Genomic DNA, 22041 nt, shown 5'->3' on the forward strand with positions numbered 1-22041 from the left:
ATAAATAAAGGAATACAAGAAAAAGGATGACATGTATACAAATATGTACGCCTATAATATATGCGTAGTCGTTATCTTTATACACAATCAACATAATTGAAGTTTCGTACTAATTAATAATTACCATATTGGTTTCTTTGTCTTGATATGTTAACGTGGACAAGTAAAAGTAAACAGAGGGAGTAACTTTTATTCCCGTTTTCCTTCTTTGTTAATACTTTAACCGTGAAGAGAGGACGAACAATAGCTGTTGACACCCAATTTTGTCCCACCTTTCCTCCGAAATACCTATTTTACGCATCCAATATTTTGGCAACTTTAAAAAATAATTATTTATATTTTACTATAATTAATACCGACATTTCATTATCCTGTCATTATCTTTTACTACCGTTACTACTACCATTATTATTATTATTATTACTATTATTATTATTATTATTATTATGATTATTATTATCATTATTATTATTATTATTATTATTATTATTATTATTATTATTATTATTATTATTATTATTATTATTATCACAATTTGCGTTTCGACATTTTACCCCCTTAGGCATGCATTTATTTCGCACAATTACTAGCGGTTTTTTTTTTTAAATATTATTGCACAGCTATTACAATGTCATATAATCTTATCATCTGAGCACTAATAATTACATATTTCATTAAATAATATTTAGTCTGTATTAATTCGGTCCATAATTTAATTCTAAAATTATTTGGGCTAAGGCTTAATTTGCAAGACCAGCCCACATTTAATTCACTACTCAGCTTACATTTTATTCATCAGCCTGTTTTAATGCCCAGCCCACACTTTAATTCACCACAGCCCAACATTTTAAACAACCAGCCCAACATGTTAAAATAACCCAGCCCACAAAATTACCCGACCCGACCCGTTTTTCCATTTAACAAAGGAAACCCTAGGGTTTCCTTCATTTTCTTTTCCTTCGTCTTCTCCTTCTTTTCTCTTCAGCCGCCGCCCCCTCCCCCTCTTCATCTCTCTTCTCTCCCTCTTCTCTCCCTCATCGCCCCCACTTCGCCCTGTTCCCCGCTGTCCCCCACTTCCCTTTGTCCCCCGCTATTCTCTCTCTCCCGCTCCTCCTTCTCTCTTTTTTCAACACAAAGAAAAAACCTATAAATAGTGGCGGATTGAATCGTTTGGGACAAGTTTTGGAAAGCCCTGGAATCGAAAAATAATCCCCTTACAAAACCAATCTTGAACCCTCGAAGTCGCCGGAAAATAACAATTTTTTCGGTGGTGGGAATCCCCTGAAAACATTGATTTTGCTAACCGCCTTTGTTTTCCCCCTAAAATATTAACCCACTGTTTTCTTAATATTCAAAGTGTCGAGTAATTTTTTCCGCATTTTTGGCCTTGTTATTGTTTCGCATCCGAGTCTTCGCAAACTCGGAGATTTGAAGTGTTCGAGCGTGAATCGGAGAAACCTTCGCCTCACTTCGCTGCACCCGAAGAAGGTCAGTCAACACCCCTTTTATTTATTTATTTATTCATGAATTGAGCACTTTCTGCTTGGTGTTATGTGTTTTATAATGCTTTACATGCTTGTTAGTTAGGCAGTGTGATAATGCTGATAGATGTAATTCCCGTTCTGCTTAGATTAATTTGGTTTAGTTTTTGTTTAGTTTAAGTTTAGTATGTTTTACTCTTTAGTGGATAATTTGGTCCTCGTTATGTCGTTTGAATAATACTAGCATGTGGTTAGCATTTTTAAGGTTGTGTGTGGCCATTACCTTCTCTGTTTCAGGCTGGTTTATGTTCTTAATGTGTTGGCAGTTATTTATACGTGTATAATGTACTCTGTTAACTGTTGTACGCATTTGAAAGCATGTCTAGCAAGATCAAGTATCAGTTTGGTCTGATGAAGTTTAGAAGTTGATGTTTATTATGGTTTAATGTGTTCTTAATCCAAATCGTCCTTTATATTTCAAATGAGTCTATTGTCATCCAAATAGGTATCCGCATACATATCATCCCTTAAGTTTGCTAAAGTTGACCAGATCTGGTCCATCCTCTTATTTATTGTTGGTTTTAGTTTCTATGCAATCATGAGTAATTTGTTATGTGTTTAGTTATTTAGTTTGTGTTTGCTTAGTATTGTAGTTGAACTGTGTTTAGTTGTTTAGTTTGTTTTGCTTTGTGTTGCAGTTGGTAGGGAACTGTGTTTAGTCAGTTAGTTTATTCGCCTAGTGTTGTAGTTGGCATGAAACCATGTTTTAGTCATTAAGTCTGTTCTGCCTAGTATTGTAATTAGTACAAAATTACACTCAAGGTGGTCTAACTCGTTTGTTCAATTTGAGAATGGTGTGATATGTTTTAAGGTTAAGATACTGTGCCATACATACATTCTTGAAAATATGATTAAGTTATCTAGACCTTATTGTTTTCCTAATCACAACTTGTTTGAATGAGCAACACCATGTTAAACCTGAAACTGTTACCTTCTACTAAATCTGAATCTATTCTTCGTTCTTGCATATAGTCGTTATCCTTAAAGTGTCACATGAACATGCCAAATGCATATTTTCCTCCAGATGTTCTGTCCAAAATTAAAACTTTGGTATATTTGTTTTGGTTCGGAATATATGAGATGCCCATGAGTTTTCTTCCCTCTTTCTGCACATTTTGAATCTGCTCGTGTGGGCCTGTCCCTTCCCTACTCTTTTTGTTGATCAATAAGCATGTTTATGTGTTTATGTGTTTAGATCCACATATAGACTTTAACTCTAAAATGCGTGACCTTATACCTGTTGAATCCTTTTGCTAAGTTCAGTGGAGATAATTATTCCCAAAGCTACTTTTAAAACATAAGAGGGTGTTGATGGGATCCTTTATGTGTTAGATAATGTCTAGTTTTGAAACCTCTTTATTTGAACTTGTCAACAGTTTTCCTCTTCGTAATAACAATTTGAATTGGATAATCTTTCCTTGTGTCAACATTAAGTATTAGCTGCTGTTTGGTTGTTTCAAAACTGTAATTGGCTGGAATTTTGTTTAGTTAGAATGCTTCTCATCTAAAAATGTACCCTTTTCAATCATTATATTTAAAGGGTGAATCTCTTTTCTTTTGAAACAAGTTGCATGCGGAATACTAAAATAGTCACCAACTTGTTTATTTTCTATTTGGGTAAATGCTTGTGAAAAGTTATGTTGAGCTGGTCACCCATACCTACATAGCCCCTTTTCTCCCTTTTTAAATTGTTACTCATTTCAGTCATACTAAAAATAAATGAACCACCATATTCATCTATCCCATAAAGAATCCTCATCACCACCATCATCTGGAAATAAAATTAGTCTAGCTGTTCTTGTTATCATAGTAATATTAGCTATCATATTCTTTATTTCTGGTGTCTTGCATTTATTAGTTAGGTATTTGATGGAAAATAGGTCCACTTCATCAATCTCTCAAACTAATAGAGACTCTGAAAGGCAATTGCAACAGCTTTTTAATCTTCATGATTCAGGTTTAGATCAAACCTTAATTGATTCTCTTCCAGTGTTTCTCTACAAAGATTTAGTTGGTTTGAAAGAGCCATTTGATTGTGCTGTTTGTTTATGTGAGTTTTCAGAAGAAGATAAATTAAGGTTGCTCCCTTTATGTAGTCATGCTTTCATATAAGTTGTATAGATACACGGCTGTTGTCAAATTCAACTTGTCCGCTTTGTAGAGATATCCTTTTTACACCTGATTTTTGTACTGAAAATCCAATCTTTTGCTTTGATAGTGATGATGAATGTGGTGGGGTTTCCGAACATGTTAGGCCAAAACCAAATGAGGATTTAGATAGTATTATCAGTTCAAGAAGGGTGTTTTCAGTAAGACTTGGTGAATTCAAGAACATAAACAATGGTGTTCTTGAAATTGGGAAAAGAGACTTTGTTTGTTAGTTTTGCTTAGATGCATGCCATTCTTAGCTTGCTTCAGTTTATAATGGTGGGATTCATGCCGGGCCTGTTTTAGTTTTCCATTGTTAATTACCAGCTTTAAGGTCTAGCCTATCTTTTTCTAAAAACAATTGGGTTTGAGATAATAGTTGATCGTGATTTTGTCCATATTAAAGTTTTAAACAATTCTTCCTTTTCCAAATAATCAGTAATTAAAAACTAGTTTACTTTGCTTCAATTGGAATATTGCTTGCTTTATTTTCTTTCCACTTATTTACTTTTCTGTGAAATTCAGAAGGGTCTCTCCTAATTATGTGTTTACCCATATGTGAACAACTGTGGCCTGCCTCAGATCAGTACCTGTTTTTGTATGCTGCCAGTGTGCTTTATCTGATTCGGTACCTGTACAAATATGCCAATATGTCCGGTTAAGATTCGCATGAATTCCGAATGTTGCAAGTACACCTCGGTTGAGTCCAGTGCATGTTTCAATGTTATAAATACAGTCAGATTAAGTCCTGTTATGTTATATACCGCAACATTTTTTTTACTTGATTTTGTGTGTATCAAAAATTACAAGTATGCCTTGTCTGGGTTATATCTATGCTGAGTCCTGTATGTTATTGCGTGAGTCCTATATGTTACTGCGTGAACAGATATGCCTTATTGAGTGTGTATACATGATGTATACTTAAAATATACACAAAATATACAGAGTCTACTGATCTATTTTGAATTTATATCCTACATGTTTAACCTTACTCATTGATTAGGTACTAATCCTTTTCTTTCGTTTTGTGCATGACCATCGCATACGAGTTCGAGAGACTCGTTCTTCTTCCGCATTTGGCGTTGGGCTCGAAGCCCAACATGACTCTTCTCCCTGTCCAGCCATCTGTCCGCGAAAAAAAGATAGAAAAACTAGTCTTGGGCCAAAGCCCAATAGGCAGCAACAGCAGCAGTAGCAGTCCTTCAAAAATAGGCTGAGCCCATTTAATTTTATTTCAACCTCTATTTTTTATTTTTTTATTTTATATGCATTTAATTTGTATTATTTGACTAACCCTTACTTTGTTTTGTTTTCCTAACTTAGATGAATTCTAGTAAAATTTAGTGGGTTAGCTTTAGTATAATGGGTAGAATTTAAGAGAGAAACTCGCCATTAGTCCCATAAGTTTCTTTTTATGTTGAACTATTTATAGCATATATAATATTTATTTTATTGGAATAATTGATTTGAAAAATAGCATGCCTATATATTTTGGGTTAAAGGAATCATTTTTGTTCTTACTATCTTAGGAATTTCAGGATTTCACTAATACGCAAATATAAGCTCAAATATATTTTTTAAGTTTTGAGCCCATTATGCATACTTTTTAAGCATAGTTAATAAAAGGATAAAGAAAGCTCACATAAGCTATTTCTTTACATTTTTTTTGCTCTTAAATCGCAAAATCAATTAATATCTCACCATTTGAGTTGTTTCAAATATTTATTAAAACACTGCACAAATTCGCGTTTTCTTTTCTTCTACTTATATATTTTATGCAAATCTTATTTTAAATAGCATTATTATATAAAGTCTTTTGCAACTTTTATAAGTTTTATTTTAAATGGCATTTACAATCTTCTTTTATGCAAATTATTATATTTTCTCTAAATCCTATCTTAAGCAACATTCTTATATTTTCTTAAAAACCTTAGCGACATTTCTTAACCCCTTTTCTTAAAATTTAAGCACCTTATCTAACCCTATTTAATTGACCTAAGTTTGGCCGGATAACCGTAGTTAACGGATTCTAAAGGATGCCTAACCCCTTCCCTTTAGGATAATATAGAACCCTTACCTAGAATCACACTGATTAAGCAGACTATTAACGGAGGTTTAGCCAGCTTTACCTTAGTTAATAAATTAGGTGCCCTAATTCACCTTAAAATCAATTAGGTGGCGACTCCTTAAAATAAAACAAATAGGAATCACCAATATGTTGTACTCCGCTTCAACCCGGTTAAAATGGGGTATGACAATAGCAATGCAAATTTGTACCAAAAATTATTTTAATTCTTCTACACATAACTTGTTTACTTTTGAATTTTCAAGTTCTTTGAGAATTAATAAATGAAGTATACATTTTATCATAATATCCATATTTATTGGTGTATAGTCTCAATAGCCTCAAAAAATGATTTGAAAATGAGTAATTAATGTGAAGGGTAAAATAAGAAGAAGATTTTCTTCTTCTTGATATGTTAATGTCGACAAATAAAAGTGAAGGGAGAGAGTGACTTTTATCCCCGTTTTCCTTCTTTGTCAATACTTTACTCTCTTTGCAGTCTCTGATTATTGTTTCTTTACATTTATAAAATGTATTACTTTATATTTTCATTTCAGAATTAAAATTTGGTGATTTACGATATAACATATATCTTTCTAATTTTGATTTCTTTGTAACAATTTGTTTTATCTATAATTGTTAATATAAAAAATTATAATATATTTTTTAATTAATTTAATAAAAATATTTTATTAGTTTTGCTTTTAAAAAATCCAATATATACAATAATGGTTCTTATGTTTGTATCTAAACAGTTACTTAATTGAAATGGATATCAACCTGTCGGTATACATATAAGATATTAAAGAATTTAAAAGAAAAAATTTAGAATCAAAATATTAATTTTCCCTCATATTCTTGCTAATTTTCTTTTTCACATCGATGAATAACTTTCATTGTCATGATAATGAGAAAAAAGTCTGACTCTTTCCATCTCAAAGACTTAATTCCATCAACTCTATTTTTTAATTATAACTAAAGTGATGGTACATAAAATACATTTTGTATATGTTGCTATATATAATAACAATTAGAATGTTTTTAAAAGTTATTTTCAAAATACAAATCTTAAAGACTGGCTAATTAAAGTGAATAGACATGTTCGGCCGTGCATCGCATGGGCATGTATTGCTAGTTCTTAACTAAGGTGTTACAACATAGATGTTGTTCATAGAATATTTTAATAGAAATAAAGCTATATGAACCTTCTTGAACACATCACCGGTACCTTAATCAAATAACAATATCATTGTTACTTGCCTTCTTACATGCAAATCACTATCCATTTTGCAGAAAGTGTTGTTGCGTCATCACCAGAGTACTTGAAGGATTGTTGCTATCAAATCTAAGTATTAAAATACAATTGACACTCTTTTCATTTTCAGATTTGTGACACATGAACTTCTCAACTTTAAATTCTTGTAATGCTATGATTTATGATGAATGTGTTACTAAAGTTTGAGCGCAATGCAATCTTCATGTTCAAATCACGTGAGAAGTTAAGTTTATGATGAAATTATTGTTAGGATTGGAAAAGTCTTTTATTCATAACCGGAACAGAATTACAATAGGAGGAGCAACTCTCACACTCAACTATTACAAAAAACCAATCCTAAACTGAATACCTATATCTCACTCAAGTGTTTTCCTTACTGTTTTTCTCTCTTGCTCTTGGTGATGCTACAAATGATAGAAGGTTTCCCTATTTATAGGGATGAAATGAACCTATTGATGTCATTTGTGACAAGCAAGCACTTGACAATTTGCCAAATACAAGGAAGATGTTTTCTTCCTTAAAACAAGGAATATGTTTTCTTCCTCAAAACAAGGGAAATGTTTTCTTCCTTGTTTTCTTCCTTAAAATGAGGGAGATGTTTCCTTCCTCAAATTATGGGATGGACCCAACAAATCTCCCCCTCCAGTCCCATACACCTGAAGGAGGGTACACTGGCTTTTAGTTTGAGTATATGCCGACAAGTTCTTTGCACAATTCGAACTTGTCTCTCAGTACCACCTTGGTCAGCATGTCTGCAGGATTGTCGTTTGTGTTGATCTTGGAGAGCTTCAGTTCATGTTACTCGACTGCTTCTCTGAGCCAGTGATATCGAACGTCAATATGTTTTGTGCGTGAGTGGTACCTCGAGTTTTTGCTGAGATCCATAGCGCTTTGACTATCACAATGAACTGTGTATTCTTCTTGTCGGAAACCCAGTTCTTGAAGGAAACGTTTCAGCCACATAAGCTCTTTCCCAGCTTCAACTGCGGCAATGTATTCGGCTTCTGTGGTTAATAGTGCTACACACTTTTGTAACTTGGATTGCCATGACATAGCTCCCCCTGCAAATGTGAATATATAACTCGAAGTTGATTTCCTGCTATCATAATCTCCTGCCATGTCAGCATCAGTGTAACCTTCCAAAATCGGCTTAGCTCCCCCATAGCACAAACATAGTCTGGATGTACCCTTCAAGTACCGTAGTATCCACTTGACAGCTTCCCAATGTTTTCTTCCTGGATTTGATAAGTATCTGCTCACAACACCGACAGCATGAGCAATGTCTGGCCTTGTGCACACCATTGCATACATCAAACTTCCAACTGCTGAAGAGTAGGGCACTGCTTTCATCTTCTTCTTTTCTTCTTCGGAAGAAGGACAACTTTCCTTGCTCAACTTGAAGTGATTTGCTAGTGGAGTACCAACAGGCTTGGTATTTTTCATGTTGAACCTTTTGATCACGCGTTCAACGTATTCCTCTTGTGACAAGAACAACTTCTTTGCCTTTCGATCACGAATGATTTTCATGCCCAAGATATGTTGTGCAGGGCCTAAGTCTTTCATATCAAAGAACTTAGACAAATCTTTCTTCAAGTTGTTGATCATAGTTGCATCCTGGCCTACTATCAGCATATCATCCACATAGAGCAGAAGGATGATAAATTTTCCATCGGGGAACTTCTTCAAGTACACACAATGATCTGCAGTTGTTCTTTTGTATTGATGTTTCAGCATGAATGAGTCGAACTTTTTGTACCATTGCCTTGGGGCTTGTTTGAGACCGTAGAGACTCTTGCTTAACTTGCAAACGAGATGCTCTTTCTTTGGGATTCGGAAACCATCGGGCTGCTCCATGTATATTTCTTCCTCCAAATCACCATGCAGAAAAGCTGTTTTCACGTCCATCTGCTCAAGTTCAAGATCCATACTTGCCACCAATCCGAGAACCACTCGGATAGACATCATCTTCACAACCGGCGAAAAAATCTCATCAAAGTCGATTCCTTCCTTCTGTTGGAAACCTTTGACTACGAGCCTTGCCTTGTACTTCACGATATTTCCGCTAGCATCTTTCTTGAGCTTGAAGACCCATTTGTTCTTCAAGGCCTTCTTTCCTGGAGGAAGTTTCACCAACTCATATGTTTGATTCTTTTGTAAAGAATTCATTTCTTCCTCCATGGCCTGTCGCCAATTGGATTTTTCACGATGAGATTGAGCTTCTTGAAAGCTCTCTGGCTCCCCCTCGCTGGTAAGAAGGATCCATTCTGTTGGCGAGTATGACCTTTGAGGGATTAACCCTCGTGCAGAACGTCGAACTTGATTATTTCCAGCTGCGTCTTGGGGTGAAGGCTCCCCCTGCTCAAGAATTTCTTCGTTTTGATCATCATCAACATCTGCCGGATCAATGTTTTCTTGTTCATCATGGACATTATCATGAAGTTCCTCGTTGTTGAGAGGAATGTGTGGTGATTCAGGGACATCATCTGGAGCATGATAACTTCGTTGCTTGTTGACTGTTGGAGCACACTCATGAAACTGGTTTTCATGGAACACGACGTCTCTACTTCGAATCACTTTCTTCATTTCGGGATCCCACAGCCTGTATCCGAACTCTTGATCTCCATAGCCGATAAAGATACACGGAGTTGATCTGAGATCAAGCTTCTGCCTCAACTCCTTGGATACATGCACAAATGCCTTGCAGCCGAACACTTTCAAGTGAGAATATGAAATATCTTTCCCAGACCATATCTTTTCTGAAACTTCAAAGTTCAATGGGACTGAAGGTGACCTGTTTATAAGATAACAAGCTGTCAGAACAGCTTCGCCCCAGAATGGCTTTGGCTGTTTAGCCATACTGAGCATGCATCGGATTTTCTCAACAATAGTGCGGTTCATTCTTTCAGCTACACCGTTATGTTGTGGTGTTCGTGGCACCGTTTTCTCATGTCTGATCCCATGTTCAGCACAATATGCCAAAAACTCCCGGGAAGTGTACTCGCCTCCATTGTCGGATCGGAGGCATTTCAGCTTCTTTCCAGTCTCCTTTCTACCATAGCATGGAATGTCTTGAAACGATCGAATACTTGATCCTTCGATTTGAGACAATAAGCCCAAACCTTCCGTGATGCGTCGTCGATATGTCACGAAGTATTTGCTACCACCAAGAGATTCTTCTTCAATGGGTCCACACACGTCAGAGTGGACAAGGCTCAGCAACTCGGAACGATTCTTTCTGGTGGAACTGAAAGAAACTCTATGTTGTTTCCCGAATAAACAGTGATCACAAGGATCCAAAGTTATGTCTTTATCTATTGAGATGGCTTCTTTCTTTGCAAGAGTCGTCAATCCCTTCAGACTCATGTGGCCCAATCGTCTATGCCACAAGTTTGACGATGTCTCTTCTTCAACTGCATTGAGACTCGGTCGATACAACTTTACATTGGTTTTGTAAAGAGTACCACAAATATGTCCTCTAGCAATAACCATAGAGTCTTTGGACAGCTTCCACGTACCATCCTTGAACAGATTTCCATACCCCTGTCGATCCAGAGCTACTCCTGAGATCAGATTCAATCTCAGATCCGGAACATGACGAACCTCTTTTAACACAAGTGAGCTTCCATTGCTGGTTTTTATGTGCACATCACCAATGCCAACAATGCTCGAGAAACTGGTGTTGCCCATCTTCACAACGCCGTGGTCTCCAGATTTATAAGTACTGAACAAATCCCGGTGTGGAGTGGCATGGAATGATGCAGCAGTATCAATCACCCACTCAATATCATTTGTGCCCACGTGTAGGCATGCTTCCTCTCCGCATGTAACAAGTGCAATGTCTGGTGACACGGTGACCATGGTCTCACCATCTTCCTTGCTCGAACTCTGGTTAGTTTGAGGCTGCTCCCGTTTAAGCTTTCGACACTCCACCTCCTTGTGTCCATAGTTTCCACAATAGTTACAATAGCCCTCGAACCAAGTGTTGGTATCGACGGACTTTCCCCGCTCTCGTGATCTCCCTCGAACTTGAGATCTTCCTCTACTTTGACCTCGACCTCTACCTTTGCCTTGGCCTCTTCCTCTACCTCCGCTTCTACCTCCATTGCGTCCACTATTTTCAGAAACAAGGGCATATTATTGATCTACCCCGACTTCTTTTCTTCGCGATTCCTCGTTTATTAAGGCGTCCGTGACCATCTGCATGGTCACCTTACCATTGGGGGCGGAATTACTGAGAGTGACGACAAGAGTCTCCCAGCTATCAGGTAGAGAACTTAGGAGCAAGATTGCTTGATCCTCATCTTTGAGAACCCATTCGGATGCACTTAGCTGGTTCACGAGATCTTGGAACTGACTTGTGTGTTCTGTGACAGAGGTACCGCTACGTAGCTTGTGATTTACCAATCGCCTCATCAACAATGTTTTATTTCGAGCCGTTTTTGCTTGGTACATGCTCCCAAGCTTTTCCCAAAGTTTGTAAGCACTCGTTTCCTGCGCGACATGATGGAATACACTATGGTCAATCCACTGTCGAATTTGTGCGACCGTTTTCCTATTCATTCTTGCCCATTCTTCGTCTGTCTTCTTGTCGGGTTTGACACCTTTATTTTCGAGCGGCTCGGCTAAATCCTTCAAATTTAACAAGTCCTCCATACGAGGTTTCCACATGTTATAATTTGAGGATGTTAGCGGAATCATGGTATCCGATGATGATTTCTCCATGATATAGTGCACCTAATCTGCTTGTACTGGACTGTGGAAGCAGAATTAGGCAAAACGGGACTCACGGTTGAATTCGGAATGGTCGAAAACCTAGGGAACCGGTCTGACTAATCTGAAAACCGGACAAAAATAGAGTGAACCGGGCTGCACTAATTCAAACCGAACCGGGCCGGTTTAATCACTGGCTGGTTGAAAAAGTCAACAAAAGGATGATGTGGCAATTGGACTTTGACCAGATCTGGTTCTGGTCAAACAGGTTGTTCGTATCGGGTTTCTCCGGTCGTCTTCTCCGGCGAGCTGGTGGCCGGAAGGTGGCGGAGCGGCGGCGGCGATGGCGGACAGAGAAACTTTGACTGGACTTTTGGAGGCCTTCCGGTGGTCGAAAAATTCCGAAAAATATATATTCGGAATCCTCGAAACGAGATCTTTCTAATGGTATACTTAGAGCACAATTTTGGGACAAAAGATTTTTGATTGAAAATTTTACGAAACTTTAAAAGATTGGCCTGGAAGATTAACCAAGCTCTTGATACCACTTGTTAGGATTGAAAAAGTCTTTTATTCATAACCGGAATAGAATTACAATAGGAGGAGCAACTCTCACACTCAACTATTACAAAAAACCAATCCTAAACTGAATACCTATATCTCACTCAAGTGTTTTCCTTACTGTTTTTCTCTCTTGCTCTTGGTGATGCTACAAATGATAGAAGGCTTCCCTATTTATAGGGATGAAATGAACCTATTGATGTCATTTGTGACTCAAGCAAGCACTTGACAATTTGCCAAATACAAGGAAGATGTTTTCTTCCTTAAAACAAGGAATATGTTTTCTTCCTCAAAACAAGGGAAATGTTTTCTTCCTTAAAACAAGGAATATGTTTTCTTCCTCAAAACAAGAGAAATGTTTTCTTCCTTGTTTTCTTCCTTAAAATGAGGGAGATGCTTCCTTCCTCAAATTATGGGATGGACCCAACAATTATTTGGGGGGAACTTTTAAAATGTCTGAGAGGTTATTTTCGTCCACCAAAGGTAAAACGGTTATTATCTTAGGACTACACGGGACGATGTGGAAAAATAGGTCGAACCATATTAATGGCCACTTGTGGAATTTCACATCGAAATCGTGATACATATGTGGGGTTGGGGTAGGTATAGTCATGGATGAGCGATTGAATATCGCTAAGCGGTCTTTTAGTAGCCGGTTAGAATTATGCAGGTATAAGTTATGAGGAATTTATATATTATTTTATGCAGGGTTTAATGATTCATGTCTGTTATTTCATCTTCTATCCCGCATAAAATAATATATAGATTTTCCTCATAGCTTATACATGTATTAGTTATAGGTGTGCTGAATTTTATATATAGTAAAGTAGAGCAAACGTGATAGTATTACTTAGGTGAGATTTAATACATATGCTACGTTTTAAATGATTCATGGCTCATGTGTGCCAAGATGAGTCATGATAAGGCCTACAAGCGATATTATGTTTGATTAAGCCTTGTATACAATACATGTATGTTATTGATTCAAAAAGTGTCTTCAATTAAGTTTGTATGTTTTCGTTTAGGGAAAGGGTCCCTTAAAAGGTTGCAATTTGTCTTATACTATATAATTTCTATTAGCCTATCGGCTCAAGAGAGCCTTTGCCATTATTGTTCATTTCAAATATGTCCTTCACACTAACGATATAATGAAAGTCACGTAGAGGCAGACTTTTAACCTTTTGAATTGTTTGGGGGTATATTTGAAGGTTTTCAATTGTTTAGAAGCATGCTTCGAAATTCGAATTATTGCATTTGTTGCTGAATATGTCCCCTTTAGGATTTGTTGTTATAATTGATGTCTTTGGGAAAATTGTTGCTTATTGAGTATTTTATGTTTCGAATATAAATTGCTGCATCATAGTGCATGATTGTCTGGTGTCCCATTTGCATGTGAATGACGATACAGAGTCACGTAGAACTTCACCTTATTTACTCTTTCATCATGCCGTTAGAGCACCGTACTCGTCGGATACCCGTCACTGCCCTCTAGTTTTGGGTCGATAAATTGTATTTTGGGTTATATCTGTATAAAACTTACATAATTGGTTTGGGTTTTCAAAGCAAATTCTAATTAAACTAATTAAACATAGAACACCCCTGGCCTACAGTACCTCAAAAATGATTAAATGAGAATACATTTCTTTATTATTCTCCACAAGTAATATTTCTTACTATATCTTATGGTATAGAATTTCAAAAAGGGGTTAATGAGCCAATCGGATAGTTTGACTTGAGGCCATTTTTCAGTTAAAGCAGGCCAAAAATGGAATTCACTCCATTAATAAAAGTACCAAGCTGACTTGCTTTTCAAACGCACACACACTCTCTCTCTCTCATCTCTTTTTAGTAAGTATATATTTGAAAATAAATATGAAATACTCCGATTATATATATATATATTGTCAGAGAAGCGGATCTATATGGTAACATGTGTCCTTGCGTCAATCCAGTAATTTTTTACTCAAATCATGTTTATATATTCAGAAACTCACTCTATATTCATAATTAATATTTGACTGTAAATTCAATTATTATTTAATTTGAGATCCTTTTAGAAACCCGTAAACTTATAAGGATAGTAGAGTAGAGAGGCATGTCCCCAAGAATTGAAAGACAAACATCAGTACTAAAAAAATTGTGTTCTACAATAAAATAAACACAAGCACATCATACACAAATGAATTAGAAATTTAGAAACATAGCTAAATACAATTTATAACCTTATTCAATTATAAGCTCCTTGTGTTATCACATGTAAGAATTTTCTTCATTTGCAATATAGTTAGAAAGCTTCCCTGCAGTATTTCTCTTCGTCCTCATGAACATCATCAACAGGAGTAGCAAATTGGAGAAAGTCCTTGTCTTGTTCAAAAATGGACATTTGTTGTTGGTTCAAGTTGACAAACACTTCAATTCCTCTACTTTGATCATGTGTATTCATCAAGTAAAACATATTGCTAAATGGTGCACTTGCCATGCTTGCTCTACTAGGCCTCCCCCATCCAAAATCCAAATCTTGAAATGGCATGTTACATATGCTACTACATCGGTACACATCGTGACTTGAACTCTTCTGGCGGTACGACTGATCATCCTCTGTCCCTGTATTAATTCTATTTGCGTATTCCAGCATCTCTAAGACCCACGTGTTTTCTTTGAAATTATCTCTGGTGGAGAGCTCGTGTTTGGACCTTCTTATATCGGCTACTAATTTTGGCAACCTAAGGTCACCTAGGTTGTATATTGGTGTGTTAAAGGCGGTGAGAATATTCCCAATTGTGGAGGTTGATGGTATTGGAGGTGGAATTGTTTTTCGTAAATCCGATACCAGGACTAACTGAGACGAAGAATCATTACCATTTGATAAGTTTGCCCCAGCAGTTGCTGCACATTTGTAAACAAGTGCACTGGCAACCTCGGTCGTTGTTGGATTTTGCACTACTGATGATGGATCAGATGCGACCAGTGCTTTGAGGGCTCTTATCTTGGATTCAGATAAGAAAAACCTCTTTTCAAATTCGACACTTTCTTGCGTATTTGGCTCAACCACAACTGGGAAGTCCAAAGGACCATCGGGTCGTGATGGCATTAATGAATCCTGGACATAATATGAAGGACATACTAATTTCCCGTTTGGATATTGTCGAGTTAATGCAGCCCAATCCTTCAAGAAAAAGAAGGCACTGCGCGCGTCACCCACCTTATGTGACAGACACACACTGATTGCTATTCCTCCGCAGTCAAAATGGCTGAATTGAGCTACGCTCAACCGGCCACCAGCATCTGCTGGAGGAACATTCCTCCAGGATAGTCCTGGAGGAAATGTTAAGTCTGGGCGATGAACGACTTGAGCCATAGGACAATTAACTTCAACTTCAAAGAACTCAGCCCCAGTGTCATCACAAAGGATGGTGGCATTATCTCTTAAACTTCCCGCCCATGGATGGTGATAAGTCATTGCTTTTGAGAATGAGTTTTCAAGAAGTTTAGAGAGTTGTTTAGGTCCTTGTTCTAGTTGGTGTTTTGGGTAAAATAAGACAAGAGGCATGTAAAAATTGCCCATGCATTGATCAAGAAGTGAAAGTTTGTGAATTCTTTGAGTTGGTGGAGTGGGAGTAAAAGGTTTCACAATTTTCTTGGAGATTGTTGACAGCAATCTTGAATAACCAGCCATCTTTAATTTGCCTGCAAAGTTTAAAATCTCTACTAATGATTTTTTCTTCTTAATCTTTTGTTTCTATGTATAGACACACACAAACACCAGCCTTTAAATACTAGCCAAGAAGTTTAAACAAACTTGTGGACGTTTGTTTCTTTTTGTTTTAGTCAAATGTCTATGACAAATTAATGGTCAAATTTCGACTGCCATACTATAGTTCCTTTTTCTTTTTTTTTTTCATTTAGTCAAAGTCCACCATTGTACCAGCTATTTAAAGTTCAAGATAAAGTGGAAACCGCTTTAGTAAAAAGATTCCAATATCTTTGGATTCTTTGCTAGGATATAAGATATCGAGTTTGAGTTAAATTTAGGCGGGTTAAAATGGATTCAATCAAAATGAGTATACTTCTTCTATAGATGTGAAAATAGAATGAAAATCTATCTGCAAAGTTTAAAATCTCTACTAATGATTTTTTCTTCTTAATCTTTTGTTTCTATGTATAGACACACACAAACACCAGCCTTTAAATACTAGCAAATACTAGCCAAGAAGTTTAAACAAACTTCTGGACGTTTCTTTCTTTTTGTTTTAGTCAAACGTCTATGACAAATTAATAGTCAAATTTGGACTGCCATACTATAGTTCCTTTTTTTTTTTTTTTTTTTTCCATTTAGTCAAAGTCCACCATTGTACCAGCTATTTAAACTTCAAGATAAAGTGGAAACCGCTTTAGCAAAAAGATTCCAATATCTTTGGATTCTTTGCGAGGAAATAAGATATCGAGTTTGAGTTGAATTTAGGCGGGTTAAAATGGATTCAATCAAAATGAGTATACTTTTTCTATAGATATGAGAATAGAATGAAAATATAGATTTTTTTTTTTTGAATTCTGCAAATAGATCGATAGGGAAAATCAAATTCCTCCCGTTGGAATATCACTGTCCAACCTTGCCGAAAGTTTGCTGGTTTGGGATGAACTAGTCAAGAAAGGCTAATTAATGAGTCATATATAGCCCAACCCGGACTCTTACCAAATTTAATTTTTTAAAAATAATTTAGTAGTTACCAATTTTTTTTTAATTTTTATTGTTATTTTAGCTCTATGTAATATAAATAGAAAAGAATTTTATTGACAAGGTATCTCATCGATCAATTTAGGCTGAATAATTACTTAACTCAAAATTATTCCAACTTTTAGATGATCCCTAACATATCAAAGATAAATTGAATTAATAAATGGGAGAATTAATAATTAAGCAGATTGGACGGATCATACTTTCACAGACATATATTATCCCCTAACATCAAATATCGATTGTCAAATAAAAACAACATATGGAAAGAAAAAAAGGGCATAATACATGGGATGATGCGCAAATGCATACGCACTCTCACCAACCTTAATAAACACTGCAAAATTATATATATATATCATTTTGGAAATTTTGTACTGGTGATAATATTATTAAAAAATCAACAAGAAAGTTTGACTTCTTTGGTATGAATATAAAATTCATGTTGAACAGCTGATATATGGTCTTAGTAGTGGATAAGGTGTTTCTTAATTAAGTAATTTTGATGCACATGATTTAAAGCAAGAATTTTCAACTTCTTCACGATTGATCATTTCTAATGTTTCGAGAGAAACTTTTATGTGTGGATGAGCAAACACAGTTATACACAGAGAGGCAAAATTATTTTATCGATTCTATTCAATTATTTATAAATACCAACCCTACCAAAGAATTTAGCAATTATTTTAGTTAAATCCTCTCTTTTTAATCTGAACTTATAAATTAGTAGTAGTTCTTTTCTCTGTATTCGAATGAATAATTTTTCACACTAAATGATAAAAAATAGAGGTGGATTTAGAAGTTTTAATTTATATGTTCTGAACCATGCATATATATTATACACATTACGTCATTCTTAATTAAGGAGCATGGTGATATTGATTTTTATTTTGCATGGGAACAAGTGTATGCAATAACATTGCTTTCATGTTACACATCTCAATATCGTAGATCAACTTGAAGATGTTTTCACCTAATTTTTTCGAAGACTCGTCATTAGTAATATAATTCACCAAAAAAGCAATTTTTTCACCCAATATATCATAGGCAGAGTACCTTGTGGCTCTTTTAGTTCCTAAAATTCACCAAAAAAGCGATTTTTTCACCCAATATATCATATACACAAAGAATTTTCAACATGCAATAGACACGCCTCGATTAGAACCTCACCTGTGTCATTGCCGTAAGAGTAAATTTGAGCTTCTATGTTTCTGCGATCTCGTTTTAAATATATTCTTTTTGTTCTTTTTTACTTATTTCTTATACTGAAAATATAAATTTTCTTTTTTACTTATTCATTCTAGCAAATCAAGAGAGGTTTATCAGTTTCTTTCAATATTATTATTATTATTATTATTATTATTATTATTATTATTATTATTAAATAACTACGTAAAGTACTAGCTAGTAGTCAAACTTAGATTTCAAATCATAATGTTAACTTAGTAAAGTAAATTCTTAATAAGCATTTTGTTAAAGAGAGTGTCAAGTCAACATAGATTAAGTATAAAGGAACCGAGGGAGTAGGAGTATAACTATTTTTTATTTTCATGTAGTCAAACAAAGTCCATCACATGCTAGCCATTTAATCACGGTAAAGTGGATGAATAAACAAACATACATAGCCGCAAATTTGATCTCGATTGCATTTCAACTATTTATAAATTCCACCATCCTTTGAACACGGTCAAAAGTATAACCTTATCTACATTTTTTTGTCCCATTTTTCAATGTGATATGATTATAAAAAGGAAACTAAAGAAGCAAAAGACAAAACTCCGTGTGAAATAAATGGTGGCAACATTTTGGTAATGGTGAAAAAGATCCAAATATCGACTGTTAAATTAAGACGACAATGGTAAAAGCCCAAAAAAAAAGAAAAGAAAAAGAACGATATTGTAGTTGGATGAAAAGAGCACTCCTAAAAGTTATATACGATCCCACGAGTTTGCCTCCTCTCATCAGGCAGCTATCTCGAGCTCATTGAACAGCCATGTGTGTGTAGACCGAAATGGTCTCGCGAAGCCGATCAACACGTACGGTTTTGAAGCCGAGCCTTTTCAATAAGAGATCACCTAAAGTAATGGTCATACCTCTCCTCCCCCTCCGTTTGAGGGGTTGGTTAAGGGGGAACTTCTCCCAATTCCATGACTTGACTGACTTCAGACTGGAATGTCTCGAACGAAGTGAGAGGGCGACTGAAAAGGAGGAATGGGATTTGAGAGGAGCGGAAAGCCACTTGACTCGTTGGAGAGGACCACCAGCTAGCGGATCAGAAAGATTTGTATGGACGACCCGCCCGGTTTATTGGACCTTCGGCAGCCCGTGTATATGAAAACTCAAGGTATCGTCATAAGATTAGTTCCCGGGGGAGTTTTAGGTATAATATTTACTCGTAGTTGAAATTAGCTAGGAGTTAAAGAGTTGTGGGCCTGGGGAAGGGCCGAACCCCGCGCATCGCTGGAGCTTAGTGCACCGAGCTGCCCCTTTTTATAGTTGAATCCCCTTTGGCCTCTTCGTCTGTTTACTTTTTTATATTTTGAACCCCCCTTAGTAAAAATCCTGGCTCAACTACTGGGTGGGGTGGTGGATGGGGGACGGGGGTGGGTGAGGGTTGCGGGGGACGGGGGTGGGGGACGGTGGTGGGTGGTGATGGGGTTGGGTGTAGGGGTGAGAGTGGTGGGGTTGGGTGTAGGGTGGGAGTGGTGATTATGGAATGAGTGGATGGAAGTGGTGGTCAGGGGCGGACCCACATATATCCGAGGGGTGTCATCCGACACCGCTTGGTCGGGAAAAAAATTTACTTTAAGTATGGGTAGCAAAATATGCAATACAAAAACATGATAGATATAAAAGATATGACGCAGCTTGACCAAGAAACCTCCCCAGCTTGCTGGTGAAGTGCTCAAATAATCCAACCGTGTCGTCGGGATCGAAACTGGCTAGATATTCTAGCTTTTTTTATATACACCTTTTTAGTGTCATTAATTAAAGTACAAACGCCAACAAGGTTCCTTTTCAGTGAGGTTTGGTCCCTTCATTCTTTTAATAAAAACAACAAACTCATCCAACTAAGCAAACATCTATGAATTTAGATTTCCTCAATAGATATATAAATAAGAGCCGTGACTCTTAATTAGAATCTAAATCAAATTAAAACCCGGGGACAACCAATAACAAATTAAAACCACATTGGATTATTTAATCAAACTTAAAACCTTAACTTAAAAAAAAAAAAAAAGCATTCTTTTTTATAATTTGCATTTTTTTGGGGATCAAACTACAACGTGTTACTCTTTCAATTGTAAGTTCTCTCAATATCTTTTGTTTATTCTTCTTCTTTCTAGTTGGAACTTCTTGATAATATCTGAGCTTTTTAGCTGTTGTTTGGTGTTTTAAATATGAAAAAAATATTCCGTAATATTTCTAATGAGTCTATTATCAATACGTTTCAAAATGAAAATCCGTCGAGAAGTGTTGTAGTTGTGCACTTGAATTGTTTTTCCTAAAATGGGATATCATTATACTGGTTTATTCATTTGTTCACTTCTTTAAATTTCGACACAGCTTACAAAATATCCGGCGTGCGTCATTGGTGGTGGTTATGGAATGAGTGGTGTAAAAATTATTCATACAAAAGTACCTCTTAATGATAATATGACTTTGTCCAATATCTTAATGATTAAGACATATTTAGGCCAAATAAGTGCTTCCATGTTAATGTAAATCAATGTACTTAATATGGTTTAACGTTTGACCCATTCAAATTCAGATCTCCATTAAGTGCAACAAATGAGGCCTAAGTTATATATCCGTATATTTAATCCTCCTTTGTAATAAAATTAAAAAAGAAAACTTTGTTTTTGAATTTTAAAATCCTTTTGTCCCTCCTGGACAAACTTTGTTTTTGAATTTCAAAATCCTTTTGTCCCTCCGGGACATCTGATAAAAAATTTAAATTCTTTGAACCTTTTTCTTAATTTGGTACTGCTTTTTTAGCCACCAGTTTAGTACAACAAAATCTTAACTACCACACTTGTTGAAGATTATACTTCCATTTATTAGTCCTCAGTGGGCGGAGCCACCTTGGCTTCAGGGGTGTCAAGTGACACCCCTTCGCCGGAAAATTACATTGTATATATAGGTGAAATTTTGATTTTATAGGTATGTATACTACTGTTGACACCCCTTAACACAAGTTAAAGGCTTAGCGTAGTGGTTAAGGGGTTGCAAAAAGTCTTTAAGATCATGGGTTCGAACCTAGGTCATGACATTTCTACATTTTTTGACACCCATTATTAATATGAATCCTGACTCCGCCACTCCTCACCATGACAATATTGTCGTCAAAACAGTACATTTCTATCATAGTTTAATGTAAATGTATTTCATTTCAATTCAGTGATTTTTTGAAATTGTTGTGTACTATAAGTCCTTTTTTAACCAATAAGAGTTATGGTAGGATGGATAGGTGTCGTGTTCAAGTCTTGGATATGGAAATTTTTTTGTTAGAGAGCGTTTCCCCTAAAATAAGATTTACGTGGCACGTGGCACGGGGCACGGATCCCAATTAGTAGGGATCTCATTGTAAGTAGCAGACACTGGATGGAAAACCAAAATAAATAAATAAGTCTTTTTTTCCCATTCAAATTAACTATTTATATAAAAGAATTACTCTATGCTCACAACCAACATATTTTGCTCCTAGAGGCCTTTGGTTCATGTATATAATGCATATAGTTGTTTCTTTTCCTTTAATTTTTAAATTACTATAAATCTGTAATAGGTAAGAATTGATATCACACTTTATATATAGTACTTTCCATATATCATTTTACGTGACACTATTTCCCTATTAATCTGTTTAAAAAAAGAATGACATTAGAAACCCTTAGTGCCATACTTTTTATAGCCATGAAAATCACACTGTCATATTTAAAATCAAAAGTTTCAATTTTTTTTATTTTTTTTTTAATTTTATTTTAACTTCTTAACCTGTCAAACA

General features: G+C 35.8%; 1 protein-coding gene and 1 pseudogene across 1 annotated transcript; one reads left to right on the top strand and one right to left on the bottom strand.

Annotated features, from left to right (window-relative positions):
• The first annotated feature begins 1510 nt into the window (after nt 1–1510).
• Nucleotides 1511–5150, top strand: LOC132599554 (RING-H2 finger protein ATL46-like; annotated as a pseudogene).
• A 9277-nt stretch (nt 5151–14427) lies between these two features.
• Nucleotides 14428–16069, bottom strand: LOC132600786 (acyltransferase Pun1-like). The gene has a single exon (XM_060314180.1). The coding sequence runs from the start codon at nt 15975–15977 to the stop codon at nt 14586–14588; it is 1392 nt and encodes a 463-aa protein (XP_060170163.1). The 5' UTR covers nt 15978–16069; the 3' UTR covers nt 14428–14585.
• Nucleotides 16070–22041: the final 5972 nt, after the last annotated feature.

This window comes from Lycium barbarum, chromosome 6 (genome assembly GCF_019175385.1).
Source record: "Lycium barbarum isolate Lr01 chromosome 6, ASM1917538v2, whole genome shotgun sequence".
Taxonomy (NCBI): Eukaryota; Viridiplantae; Streptophyta; class Magnoliopsida; order Solanales; family Solanaceae; genus Lycium; species Lycium barbarum.